Source organism: Equus asinus, chromosome 30 (assembly GCF_041296235.1).
Source record: "Equus asinus isolate D_3611 breed Donkey chromosome 30, EquAss-T2T_v2, whole genome shotgun sequence".
NCBI classification, from domain to species: domain Eukaryota; kingdom Metazoa; phylum Chordata; class Mammalia; order Perissodactyla; family Equidae; genus Equus; species Equus asinus.
The window spans coordinates 18,293,283-18,307,500 of NC_091819.1; the positions used below are offsets into that span (position 1 = coordinate 18,293,283).

General features: G+C 46.2%; 1 protein-coding gene across 1 annotated transcript in view; it reads left to right on the forward strand.

Annotated features, from left to right (window-relative positions):
- The first annotated feature begins 3,797 nt into the window (after positions 1-3,797).
- The window catches only part of DUSP10 (dual specificity phosphatase 10), a 35,248-nt gene continuing 24,827 nt past the window's right edge, over positions 3,798-14,218 (forward strand). Inside the window, exons 1-2 of the mRNA XM_014840026.3 lie at positions 3,798-4,119; positions 6,275-7,128. Coding sequence (XP_014695512.1) covers positions 6,318-7,128 — 811 coding nt within the window. The 5' untranslated portion in view covers positions 3,798-4,119; positions 6,275-6,317. The remainder of the gene's footprint in view (positions 4,120-6,274; positions 7,129-14,218) is intronic.

Here is a 14,218-nt window from a genome sequence, read left to right on the forward strand (position 1 = left end):
TTATTTAACTCTACATCTCCAAAATAGAAATAATTCAATACGTAATTGATATAAAAGTAGTTCAGACATTCTACACTTTTATATGAAGTTTTCAAAATCCAGAGTGTATTTTAACCTCACAGCACATCTCAATTCAGATTTGCCACCTTGCAAGTTGAATAGTTTAATAGTCACATGTGGCAAGTGGCTACCACACTGGGAAACAGAGATAGAGAACCTTCCATGGCTCAGAGCCTTTCCCTGACTCACAAGTGCATCCTTTCCATGAATCCAAAAGGAAAAAGATCTGCTGTCCTCCTGCGTCCAAACTCACGGATGGCAAGATAAGCCGGTGGGCCTGCTTCTATTTCCATCACCCCACCAAACATGGCAGCTGCCAGCTCTTTCAGGAGATCTTCCCGTCAGCACTTCTCTAGGCTTAGAAGTTGTCCCAGGATGTTTCAGGCTGGTCTCGATGACCTCTGCTGCTCACCACCTCACTTTCCCATCCCTCAGCTCATTCCCCACTTCTTCTTCATTTAATACCACCTCTATCCTGGGATTTATTATTTCTGTTTTCTTTAAGCCTTTCTCTGCCTTAATTCCTGTACCTCCAGGAATCCACCTTGACCGTGCTTGAGGATTGTCTTGAAAACCTGCCTCTTACCTGGTCCCCACCTTCTGCCACCATCCCACACACTTAACCACCTGAGTGCACATAAAGGAAGTCATTTAATTCATACATTTGTTCAACATTATCCATATTATATCTTACATGTTGGCCTAAGTTCTCTTCATCTTTTGGCTTTAATATACAGCACTTTGCACTGAAAGAAATAATATTTTTCTTACGATGTTTGCTCATAGGAACAAAGATATGGCTCAGTACAATCATGTTAGAACACTCAAACACAGTGAAGACGCTTTGCCATTTCTTTGGGACTAAAATTGAACATTAAAGCTTTGCTGAGTTATTTGTATACAGATCAGGTTCATAGCCATTGGCTGGCCAGTATTATAAATTTAAATCTAAGGACAGTACTTCTGACAGTATTTTCACATTTATGACTCAAAAAATAGAAACAACATCATCTCTTTTTGTACAAAAGCAGCTTAGAAGAGTAGTGACTTGAAACAAATATCCATCTGGAATCTGATTTTTTTCTACCACTCTATAATTTGAATTAAACTATACACTTAGAGATGCTTAATTTAGAAAATAATTACATCTTTGTATATGTTAATGACGTTTATTCCATGTTTCAGGTTTGATAAATGATGAGGCATTTTGCCATCTTTCCCAATTTTTCAGCTTCGATGGTTCAGATTCTTAGTCAACTAAATTACAGCAATTCACTAGTTTGAAACTATAATAAAATAATCATCTCATTAAATGAGTTACATTTCTTTTAGAGTTACTTTCCCCTTCTGGGCCATGTAGGAAAAGCTGTTAAGAACTCTTCTACAATTGTATAAATCCCTACTTTGTTTGGGCTTAGAAATTGAGGTATTAACAATGAATTCATAATTTATGGATCATAAGTACCTTTAAATAAAGACACCTCATTTCCTGAAGCAAGGACAATGTTTTCTTTACTGAATGTCTTGTATCAGCAGGGAATCTTTTTTCCCCTGAGCACTTGTACCAGAACTTTCCCCTTTTTCTTCTGTAAAATAACCATTTGACAGATAAGTAAATGAACACAGTGCCTCTGGATGAACAGACACAACAGATGAGAGTCAGAATCAGGATCTATATCCAGAACTCTCCAACCCTGAGTTAACGAATATTTTTCCAGTAATTATCTATGGTTAAGGAAAGGCAAGCTTGCAACCTTTCAGCTCCAAATAGATCCAGGGTAGACCCTCTGGGAAGTTCTTTCCTGATTTTTATGGAAATTACCCAGAGCCCATCTTTCTTGGCTAGGACCTGGGGATCCACAAGGGTGTAAAGATCAAATGGTGTGCCCTAATCACTCATTAGTTATCATTAAAGGGATGCACGTGTATGTATGTTGGTGTGTGAGCGCAGAGGAGGCTACACAAAGCCCTGTTCTGTTTAAGATGATTGTATGTATTTACCGCATGTTGAAACACTGACGTGAAAGTTGGACTGTGCATGTGTATGCACATATGTGAAAATTATTTTAAAAAATTATATGTATATATTTCTTTTTCCTGAGAGGTACCCAAGGGGGTTTCTCCTAATAGCGTATTGAGCATAGCGGGCCTGTCGGCCATGGTTTGGCATCTTCTGATTTCAGATCAGCACTTAGAGCAATTACACGAATATGTCGCTGTCGCTTAGCTGACTTATTAGGCCTGGAGCCTGAAGTGTGTCTCTAAACACCTTCAATCTGGTAAGAGAGAAAAATCATAGCCAAATATTCTATAGTGCTCGTTATGTATTACCCCACTGGAATGATTGCCCTCTTTCGCCCCTGTCTCTCTGAGACAGGAGAGGGGGAAAAGGGAAAAGCTCTACTGTGTTTCCTTAGGGTTCTTGGATGCGCACTGTCCGAAGTTCATCTCGGCTTCTCCACTCCCTTTCGTACCCCAAGACAACTTTCCCGCAGTCCCGAAGTTTTCCTGACCAAGCGCAGGCCGGCTGGCCTCGCCCCGCACTCTCCTCGACGCGCGCCCCGCCAGCGACTCGGCAGACAGCGCGAGGCTGGAGAACCCAGAGGGGCGGGGCCGCCCCCTCCACGCTCCGCCGGCCACACTCCTGGTTATTTACGCTCAGCTCGGCTCCTTCCTGCAGCCGCGGCTGTTCCAAAAGCGCGGGGCTGACCGTCCTCGCTCGCCGGGGGCCCTGCGGGGTGGCGGGCCACTGCCCGGGCGCGCAGCTCTACGTGGAACAGCGGATGCGGCGCCGGGACCCTGCGCGCCAGATGGGAGCTGGGGCGCAGGCTGGCAGAGGCCGGGCCCCGGGGCGTGGCGAGCGCGCAGCAAACCCCAGGACGTCCCGCCCCGTGGGCTGGAGCCCTTGCTGCCGCTCGGGGTGCGCCCCCTGTAGCTTCAGGCCTGGGCCCCGACCGCCGCCTCCGAGCAGCCCTCCGCGGCAGCGCTGCCTTCGTGCTCCAGGTCGAGCCCCGGGAAGCCGGCGGGGAAAGCGGGGGCGTGACCGGGGCGCAGATGTAGGAGAGCCAGAGGGCGCCGCGCCGGGTAGCAGCAAGGCAGCCAGAGGGGCAGCGACATCTGCGGGCGGGCGGCCGCCGCTTCCCGGCGGCGCGGGGCCGAGCAGGGCGGTCCCGAGGACGCGGGCCGCGGCGGGGCTGGGAGAGCCTCCCCGCCCAGGGACCGCCAGCGCGCTCGCCAGCTGCGCCGGAGCCCGGACCCCCTGCGCGTGGCCCGGGGCCGCGGGCCGGAGAAGAAGCGACGCCCCTGGCTGTGCGCTCACGTCTGTCCCAGCGCAGGCGGCTCACCGACGTCCGCGAATCTTGGGTTACAGTTTAAGTCACCTCGAGCGACTCGGAGAACCCAGTTTTCCTACTGGGGACAATGATTATTCTCGTCGTGTCCTGCCTTTAGAAAGTTACCCCGACACTTTTGATCATCCGTCCAGAGTAAGAAGGAAAAATAAAGAGTAGCGTGGTCTGTCCCCGGGGGAGGGAAGGTAGGAGGGTCCCGTCAAGTGGGCAAAGCCATTTTCAGCCAGAGCGGCGAGTCCAGCCCATTGACAATTCAGCCCCGGAAAGGGTTAACTGCATCCTGCCGGTTCGGTTTACATGTAAATAGAGAGCAGCTGCTCCGCGCGGGCCCCGGCTGGCCCTTTTAAGTTTTTGATTGGTTGCCAATGACATCACCTCCCGTGTTATAACACTGAGGATCCAAAGCGGCGTCGGATAAACCCTCCTTAAAGAGACGAGGCCACGCCCCCGGCTCCTCCCCCTCCTGCTGCCCATTGGCCGTGGGCTGCTGTGAGGTAGCGGTCAGCTTTCTCCGGATTCCCATTGGTCCAGCGCACCGTCGGTCGGCAGCCGGCCCGCCCCCTCAGAACCTTACATTTACAGTGTAGCAAAAGAGAAAGTAACTATGTTGCTGCTGGAGATCAATGAAGCCAAGTGAATGGGGGCTGAATGCGCGAATCCATAGCTGAAGCGGAGCGCCAAATGGTGGAGGGCTACACTTATTTATGAAGTAAGTAGAAGTCACTGCGACTACTTTTGAGAGTCGGAGAGTGTAAGGCGGAGTGACTGTGAGTGTGTGTGTGTGTGTGTGTTGCGATGCTTACGGGGGAGCCACAGCAGGTGAGGTTACAGGGTTCAGACTGTTGGCTCACGCTGCCCTGTGCGTGTACTTTCTCTGCAGTCTATTTGGATTTGGGACGAAGAAAAAATGAGGTTTGTTGGGATCCTTTGCGGCAGTTTTAAATGCCTGGGGCTTGTTAGTGCGCTATGTTGCGAAGGGGGATGTTAAGTGCCCCAGGAGTGGGGAAGGAGCATTCTCTAACCACTTAATTTTCTTTCCAGCCCCTGTCTGGAGGTGGAAGGAGGACTACAGAGGGGTGGGATAGCTCAGTATTTCTCTGAAAGGTTTCCTGGGCCAGTCTGGATGGTTTCACGGGCAATATATACGCCCGACCCTCTACTGCAGGGATGCAGATCTCGTTACACACTCCGTGCGTGTGTGTGTGTCTGTGTGTGAGCCGCGCACGCCGTGTGGAAGTGGGGGTCCCAGCTTGTGTCTCCGTGAACACGCTTTTGCGTCCCTCTCCAAGGAAAACGACTGTTGATCCTGGGACGTACCCTACCAGGTAACACAATAGCAAAGACTTCACCGCTTGGTCCAGCTGGGAAACAGTTATAGCTTCTGGAATAGTACTTGCTCTTCAAAAAATACTACGCAAGGGAAGGAGGAAAGGAGGAAGGGAAGGAGGGAAGGGATTGGACCCTTCGCTCCCATCTAAAGGTGGGTGAGAGAAACCTGAGTCGGTGGGGATCTGGGGACGCGATGGGTGCGTGCCCCTCTGGGTGTGCGTGTGTGCGCGCGCCTGTGTGTGGATTCTGCCCGTGACACTTTGGCTCTATGTCAGACAATGGTGACGGTCGCGTGTAGACGGGTGATAGATGACATTTTTCCAGACATTTCTTAAAGTTCTTTTAGGTGAGCGACTCTTGCATGGGGTTTGGTTTCTTTTCTGTGTGCATGTCTAATAGGACAGGAGCCAGGGGGCGGGTTGTAGAGTGCCCCTGTGCCTACAGGGAGGAAGGAATTGTCTCTTTGCAGGCGCTCTCTCATGAGGCAGGAGGTAGACCCTGTGGGCAACGCTTCCCTGCCCCCTTTAACAGGGACGGGCTAATTGAGAAGTCTTCTTTATGGAACCCATCCGCTTGTAAGAGGGGGGATATCTGTGTGGGATTGAAATATTATGCACGGTGGCTGCTTCCCGTTGTGAGAAGCTCTAGGCTGCATAGTCTATGCCACTAGAGAAATGGAGAAGGGGGGAGAGTCGAAGTGGTCCTTTCCTTAAAGGCAGGAGGTGGGGGGGGGGGTGGGTGGCGAGAAGAGCCAGGGAACTAAGGGTGATGGATCTGCCAGGGTTGGGGTTTCCAGACCTGGCTCCTTGACTTGAGGCTTTGTTTTAGGACACCAGTTTGTAATGAAAGGGGAACTGTAGATTAATTTATAAGAGCCTAATAGGAAACATGGGAGGTTTTAATATGACTATGCTTTTCAAAGGAGTCGGTAGAATGGAAAACAAGAATAGCTCCTAGTTAAAGAGATTCGCTTAGGGGATACTTTCATTCTGATTTGCAGAAAGTTGACATCCACCCCTGATGTATATTTAGCTGCTGTGTATTTCTGTGAGCCATGCCAGCACTCTTGGTCATTCCTCTGCCTTTGCAGTGGGTGAAGGAGTTAAACGGAGAGTATGCAAGGGTGGACAAATGGGTCTTTCTCAGATGGTTGCAGTATACTTCTGCCCAGGAGATGAGGCCCAGAACAGATGCCTCTTAAGAGCCTTCCGTATTGTCTTCAGCTTTTCTAATTCTTTGTGTTTTTAGCTTCTCTAAGGCTGAACTTTGATGTAGGTCCATGAAACGTTGTTCGTCAATATTTGCATAGACTATGCATTTAACCTTGGACTTAGCAACCACATAGATGGGTGGCCTCAGGTTTACATCCTCTTTGAATCTGGAAAAATGAGCTTCAGGCTTTGCACACGTCATGAGAAAGGGCACTTAGGACGACTTTGCTCAGAGGGATGCAAAGGCCTTTCCTAGGGATTGGATTAGACTGCCTTTTGTGTCACGTGACTTTATTCTTTCTTTCCCCCTCCCCTTCTTTACAGACTGTCTTGAGTTCTTCTTGAATTGCCAGTTTTCAGCCTCCTCATGCCTCCGTCTCCCTTAGACGACAGGGTAGTAGTGGCACTGTCTAGGCCCGTCCGACCTCAGGATCTCAACCTTTGTTTAGACTCTAGCTACCTTGGCTCTGCCGCCCCAGGCAGTAACAGCCACTCTCCTGTCATCGCCACCACCGTTGTGTCCCTAAAGGCTGCGAATCTGACGTATATGCCCTCATCCAGCGGCTCTGCCCGCTCCCTGAATTGTGGATGCAGCAGTGCCAGCTGCTGCACTGTGGCAACCTACGACAAGGACAATCAGACCCAAACCCAAGCCATTGCCGCTGGCACCGCCACCACCGCCATCGGAACCTCTACCACCTGCCCTGCCAACCAGATGGTCAACAACAATGAGAATGCAGGCTCTTTAAGTCCATCAGGTGGGGTGGGCAGCCCTGTGTCAGGAACCCCCAAGCAGCTAGCCAGCATCAAAATAATCTACCCCAATGACTTGGCGAAGAAGATGACCAAATGCAGCAAGAGTCACCTGCCAAGCCAGGGCCCTGTCATCATTGACTGCAGGCCCTTCATGGAGTACAACAAGAGTCACATCCAAGGAGCTGTCCACATTAACTGTGCAGATAAGATCAGCCGGCGGAGACTGCAACAGGGCAAGATCACTGTCTTAGACTTGATTTCCTGTAGGGAAGGCAAGGACTCTTTCAAGAGGATCTTTTCCAAAGAAATTATAGTTTATGATGAGAATACCAATGAGCCGAGCCGAGTGATGCCCTCCCAGCCACTTCACATAGTCCTCGAGTCCCTGAAGAGAGAAGGCAAAGAACCTCTGGTGTTGAAAGGTAATGCCCCTGCTCCCTTCCCAAGCACAGTCCTGACTAGCCTGGGGTTGCTTTGGGTTTTCTCTTAGAAGTACCAGCATTCTCCTTATCCTGGCTACAAAAGACTAAAGTAGACTTTCCTCTTTTTGTCTTTCCTTCCATGCCCTTACTCAATTATTTTGGTATAGTGAGAGAAACCCAGCAACCTTGAACTGGAAGCCAGAAGATTTGGGTTCTAGTCTTGATGCACCTTCTAATTTGCATTGTGCAAGTCATTTCACCTCTCTGAAACTATTTTCTCATCTTTCTAAAAAGGGGCTTTATAACACCAGCTGGTATCTCATGTCATGCTTGGTCTAGTAGCTCTGCTCCATTCAATAGCTAGTTGGAAAGTTACTGTCTCTCAGACTTAACCAAAGTTGATGGAACAGAGGAAGCGGCAACTGTGGTGAACTACGAGTAAGCCTCCAGGTACCAGTTCTTTTTGTGGGAAATTCTTCCTCTTTCTCACTTCTCTCATCAGCTTGGATTTTAAATGGTTTATAAAGTGAACTTCACGAAGGTCAGAGATCCATATTGTAAGGCCCCACAGAAAGTGTAAATTCACCAAAAACATCCATCCTTTGCCAAAGCTCCAAGGGGACAGAGTCATTTTTATGAAATACTTCCCAATGCATTGTTCCTTCTGGCCTCACCTGACAACCTTTGGCAACGTAGATCCCCCCAAGATAGGGTGGTGGGTCACTTACCCCAGAATATTGGGTACAGAATGACTCTTAGATAAGTGTTGCTGAGCCCTGGGAGGAAGAATTAATTACCCACACGTTGTTGCCTAACCTAGCAGGGGGGCCCTCATCTCATGTCCATCAGTTGTACCTCTTTGCTCTCAGATACTGCTCTCTGGGGGCACGGTACATCACTCTTCTTCTTTGGTGTCTTCTGTCCGGTGGTGGTGGCAGTGAGAGATTGTCATCTTCTTTCTTCTTTTGCATTTTGAGCCAAGGTACACATTCTGGGCCACATCACCAGCCATTCTCCTGAAGTGTGTTGACCAAAGGTGTCGCTGGGTTCCTTTGAACACCTTGCCCATTTAAATTGCAACAGGCCATTGGGGTGAGCAGACATCTCTGCCATTCTCCTTCTTGTCTTCCCAGTGATGCATTCTGCCTTTTGTTAGGTTGTATTCTTGGAAATGTGGTTCTAAATTCCTTTAATATAATTCCCCTTCCCATCCTCCACGTCTCTTCTCAAGCCTGTTTTCACTGGACTTAACTACCACAAAGGCACCACTTTCCCTAAAGTCACTGGGCTCCGTTGGGAAGGAGGACATCATGGAGGTCGTATTCAGAGAGTTCTAGCAGCTCCCAGGCATTTTTTGTTGTTGTTGATGGGTTTTCTTGGGGTTACAGGTATGTTCAGAGTTCTGTGTAGCTCTGTATTTGATTGCTTTATATTCTTGTGTGGTTGACTTTGAGTGATTCCCAGTAGGTTTACCTAGCTAGTGTTCTCTCACTGTGATCTTGGCTTATCTCATCTTTTTTGGCTGAGACAATACAATCTACAAATTTCCCATTTGTAGTATTTGTCTTAGGAGCAAACAGAGGCAGCAGCCAGTGGTCTTGATGGTTATCTCTTTGCTCATATAGAGATATTGTTGAGAAAAAGGGGGCCTTTTGTGTCTGCATGATATGAGGACAGGCATCAAACAATGCAAATTAAGATGACCCTGGACTTGAACATGAGGGTGGTTAGGAAGAGCAGTAGATCCTACCCTCTATTTTGCAGTGGGCATTGTTGTGTATGGGAGCGGCCTGTCAATCACTGAGAAATGAATCTCCTGGATCCTACTGAAGAAAGTGGGGTTCCTCTCCCCCTTTCCTGTGGATGCAGCTGAGAGTCTGGGCAGCCTGGGCTTGTTCCTCAGTGTCAGTGAGTAAGATTGCCTCAATGGGGCGGGGCTGGACATGCTGCTGACCTCACCACTGGGCGCCCTGGGAGGCCACCGTGAGGGCTCGTCATTTTCGTGTTGGTGAGACACAGCGGCGGTCGACCTGGAAGACGCGCTCGTGGTAGAGGTTGGATTGTTTGTAGCTTTTGGGGCTTTTTCTTCAAATATCTGGGAATTTGGTTGAAAATATGTAGTTGAGGAGCAAAAGGGTCTGTAATCTACCTTCTTGATTATTATCGTGCTTATTATTTTGGTCCTTTTGGGGAAATGGCCTAAAATTGGGACCAAGATGGGAAAGAGATCGGTATTAGAATGCTCCTAGCTACCCTTTCATCTGCGTAAACTATTATTCACCAAAGAGGTGAATAATGGGGTGGGGATCTCTCAGAAGGCATGACCAGAAACTTCTCCCAGGTTCTTGAGTGGGTCAAGCAGACCATTTTGGTCTGGCTTCTCTGCTGGGGTTTATTTTAGTAAATCCCTCCCTTGGTGATGTAAGGTTTTATTTTAGCAAGAGTGGTAGTGGTACCATTTTGGAGTGAATGATTTTTGCAGGGAAGATATGGTGGTGGGGATAGTTAGAATTGAAGGCAGAAACTTCTAAGGCCTCATTAATGTATTTTCAGAGATTTCAGTACAATCTCAGGTAATTTATGGCTGGCCCATCTGATTCTGTGGTTTATGTTTGTAAACACTGGTTGCTACCCTCCTTGTCCAAGTTGTAAGTCCCCCTGTTTCAATGCCACGTTCTCCATTTTTGGTGCTGCCTGTCAAGTAGAGCGGCTGCTCAGTTACTGTTTTAGTAATGCTGTGTCAGGTTGGGAAGAAACTGATCAGAGGCGCAGAGGCCCCTGGGATTAAGTTACTGTTCTAATTTACAGTCCCCTCGCTGTTGTGACCTATGTCTGAATCCATATTCTATTCTCATCTTCTGCAGAATAAATGGCATCAGACGTTCGCTTCTACTCAACCTGACAAAAATGATTCAAATACATAAATATCTAGGGATTTGCAAAGTCGTTGAAAGAATTAAAATCTGTTTTACCCAAAGTTGATTTTTAACCAAAATTGACTCCTGACCAAACTAAATAAGAAGGCTAGACAATTCTGGGCCTTCTATGATGACAGCTACCATCTTTACTATGATGTTTATAAGGCTCCCTTTCTTTTCAGCAAGGCTGGGTTCAGGGAAATAATTTGTCATTTACCTATCTAGGAAAGGAAAGTCTCCTGCTGTCTCCTCCTTAAAGATCATCTACGCCTTTAAAAATTTTATTCTAAAAATTTTCAAATATCTAGAAAAGTAGAAAAGACTATAATGGGCACCCATATACCTATCACCCAGATTAAACAATAAGATAATAATATTAAACAATTACTAATATTTTCCCTATGTGCTTTCTCTTCCTTTTTTGCTTGTTGAAATATTTTATAGTATAGATGACGTTTCAATTTATTTAAATGTTTCATGTTAGACAGTGTTTTAAAGTTAATAAGGCTGGTAATATTTTAGAGTATAGTAGAGACAACATTTTCATTCCTAAATGCTTCAGTTGTCAATTACTCATTTTTGAGAGTTTTTCAAACTTAGGATTCTACTTTGACTAGCTAGCTATCAGGTCTATGGAGAAGGATCTCGCCCTCCAAGTGGGAGGGCTCTAGGTGCCTTCTTAGGGGTCCATAACTCCCCCTTCCATGTGAATATGTCATGGCGCATGCCTGTACTCACTCTGTGCTGTCATAAAAGAAAGACTGGCTGACTGCTTCAGTCTCTCACGGGCTGGCCTCTGTTACCAGAGGCACTTACTGAGGAGCAGGGGGAGGAGAGAGAATCGCTTCAGGAGGCTGACACATAGGGAAAATTTGATAACATAGGGAGTTGAGTTTTTATACTATCAAACTTTCCATCACAACTCCTGAGAAATAAGCACCACACACTGCACATTTTTCCGTCATCAAAAGGGATCCTGAAGTAAACACATGTAGGCCATATTGAGTTTGATGACAAAGTGAATGACTATGCTCAGAAATCAGAGACCCTGTGAAAATGTTCTTTCTGTTTCTGCTTTGTTTTGTGGGGGGAAACACAAGTTTTCTCTTTTCTCTCAGGGATGTTATGAGGATTTTTTAAGATATGTGAAACAAAGCCATGTCTATATTCACAAACTTACTGTTGTTCTTCTGGGCCACTGTTCAAACATGGCAAGCGTTAGCCTTGTAGAAAATGGTGGAGAAATTCAGGCAGGACTTTGGATCCAGTCTGTCTGAGTTCTGGTCTCTGTTCTCCTCTTACTAACTATGTGCCCTTGGGCAAATTGCTTAATCCCTTACTTCCTTAATATCCTCATTTACAAAAAGAGGATGCAACAGTAGCTAGCTCATAGTGTTAGTTTAGGAATTAAATGAAGCAATGTGTGCAAAGTGTCTAGAACAGTTCCTCATATGTATCTGGTAACTACTCAAGGTAGCTTAATATTATTATTGCTGTTGGTTCAACAGAAATGATGGTACCAATAAAAAGGCAATTTTGGCTCCTCTACCGAAGGAGTACAAATAACAAGCAGGTTAGAGTGAGTGAGTGTGTGTGTGTGTGTTGCTATGGCCTAAAAATAACTTGGTGACTGTTACCTAATTTAAGTAGCGTACAGTTGGAGTGCCAAGTAATTACAAAAACGTGTTGGGTCAAGAGGCCAGAGTAATTTGGGCATATCCTAGAATTATTTATTTGCAGGGGAATTTGTAAAAACGTGATAATAAATCTGTCCAACTAAGGTCCCATAACTAAATAATGAAAGGATAAAACTATTAAGCTTTCCTTTTTCTGGCCTCTCATCAGGCTGATTTATTTTTGGAATAAGGATTGTAGTCTGACTATAAAAGGGTAGGTGGAAGGAGGGGGCAGTGTGCTTTATTTTGCAAAGTTCTCCAAGCTTTGAGTTGTGATGAGATGGAGTGTGAAGGAAAAAGGAGGGGATTCACTGAAAGGCCTGCTCCTTTCTTTAAGTGAGTCCTGGACCTTTTCCCTGAACTGGGTCACAGTTGCCTGTACTCTCTCTGAGCCTCTGGATATCCTGTTCTGCTTCCTCATTAAAATGTAAGTGGAAAGATATAAGTGAGCTCTCTCGCCATCTCTGTCCTTGCTCCATCTGCTCCTCATTCACTGTGTGCTCAGCAGAGTGGAGTTTAGCTCACTTACACCTGGTTCAGATTTAGGCTTTTCCACTGACTGACCAGAGGTGCCTTAGGTAACTCAGGTCACCTCTTGGAATCCCAGTTTTCCTCCATTGTAAAATTCCAACATTATAGGATGAAGGGAGACAATGTAAATAAAATGCCTGGCACATAGACAGCTCTCAATAAATCGGGCCCCTGGGCCCTGCTCTCCACCCCCATGCCCTTTCAGAGCCTCTTACATTAGACGTGGTGGGGAAGGGATGGCAGGTTGTTCGAAGCACAGTACCATGAGAGCATGTTAAGTATGATCCCCTTGTCCTTACCAATTCAGATCAGTTAAGTTAACCATCCGGTTTGTCAAGGGCAAGTTCAAGAAGCTCCTTTCATGGCAGCGGTAGATAATGACTTTAGATTAGAAAGAGGAGGGTAGGGGAAGGGAGGTTTGGCAAAATCACAGGAACAGAACAACTCTGCCACAGCCTTGTGGCACACACACCCTTGGGAGCGAGGTGTGAGCCTCTGACCAGAAGCCAAGTCTGTGTCCTTTTACTCAGTGTTATGAGCAGCCAGTCTCCCCGCCCTGGCATTTCTGGGGAGCAGTTTGGGCATAAAAATGTGCTGATTTTCAGTGCCTAGGCAATTTAGTTCAAGTAGGTCGATAAGGATACACTACACATGAGGGATAGAAATTTTAATCCCAGGAGAGGGTCATCTCACCTTTTTCGATCTCAAGATTCCCAATTTCTAGAACAGGAAGGAACCCTTGAGGTCCCCTAGCCCAGTAGTTGTCACTGAAGGCTGCTCACTGGAATTACCTGGGGTGATTTAGAACCTATGAAACTCAGTCCCACCTTCAGAGATTCTGATGAAATTGGTCTGGGGTGCAGCCAGCCCATCAAGAGTTTTAAAAACTCCCCAGTTGATTCTAATGTGCAGCAAAGTTTGAGAACCATTGATCTAGTCCAGCCTTCTCATTATGCATTTAACGGAAATGGGGCCTAGAGAGGTTTATCATTTGTCCAAGGTCACATGCATGATTAATTTTAGAGCCTTAATTCTTAGTGCTAAAATAGGTCTTGCCAGGTCGATAGATTGATGTGTGTGTGTGTATATGTGTGAGTGTGTGTGTGATTATCTAACGATAACGGTATCTAATGTATAGCATACAAATATAAAATAACATATTTAATCAATCATTTTGGGTCTTGATACCTTTTTGTTGAATTTTGAGATTTCAGTCCAGAACTTTTAGGACCTAAGTCTAAGATCTTTTGAAACCTGCAGCTGATGGTCCTGATATTTACCTGAGTCCTAGAAATATGGGACAAATATTAACGTTGATTTAATCCCATCTTCTAGGGAATTTAATGCTTTAAGAAAGAGCTAGAAAACATGGATCAAAATGCACCCCATACCCAAGTGTCTCAGGTTTCTAGGGACTTTTCAGTAGGTTGGTCTCCACGGATGTACACCCTTGTGTGTAGGGAGATTCATTCACTAGTTCAGCAAATGTTACTGAATGCCTTCTATATTCTAGGCTCTAGTCTTAGGCCAGCGTATCTGTCAGCGTAACCCTTATAGTCTAAATGCTAGAATGAGAGCATATACGGAAGAGGCCAGTATTCCACGTCCTTTCCACCTTGAAAGTCATGTATCTGTTTGTATTCTTCATCCTCTTGTGCCACACAATCTTGTTTGGGGAGCAGTTCATCTTCAGGAAATGTCATTATCCTGCAAAGTACATGCAAAGGGCTGGGATGAAAGCACAGATCTCTGTCATTTCAAAGCCTGCGTTATTTCCCCTAAACCATGTAGGCAAATTTTTATTGGCTGTATTTCCATATACTGTATGCTCTATATTCATATCATATAACCTTACTAATTCAGAAAAATTGAGGGAAGAGAAAAGGATGAATATGAACCACAGCCTGAATTTGGTTGTAGAACATTTAAAAATATACATTTTATATTCAAGTTGATGTCGTGTCC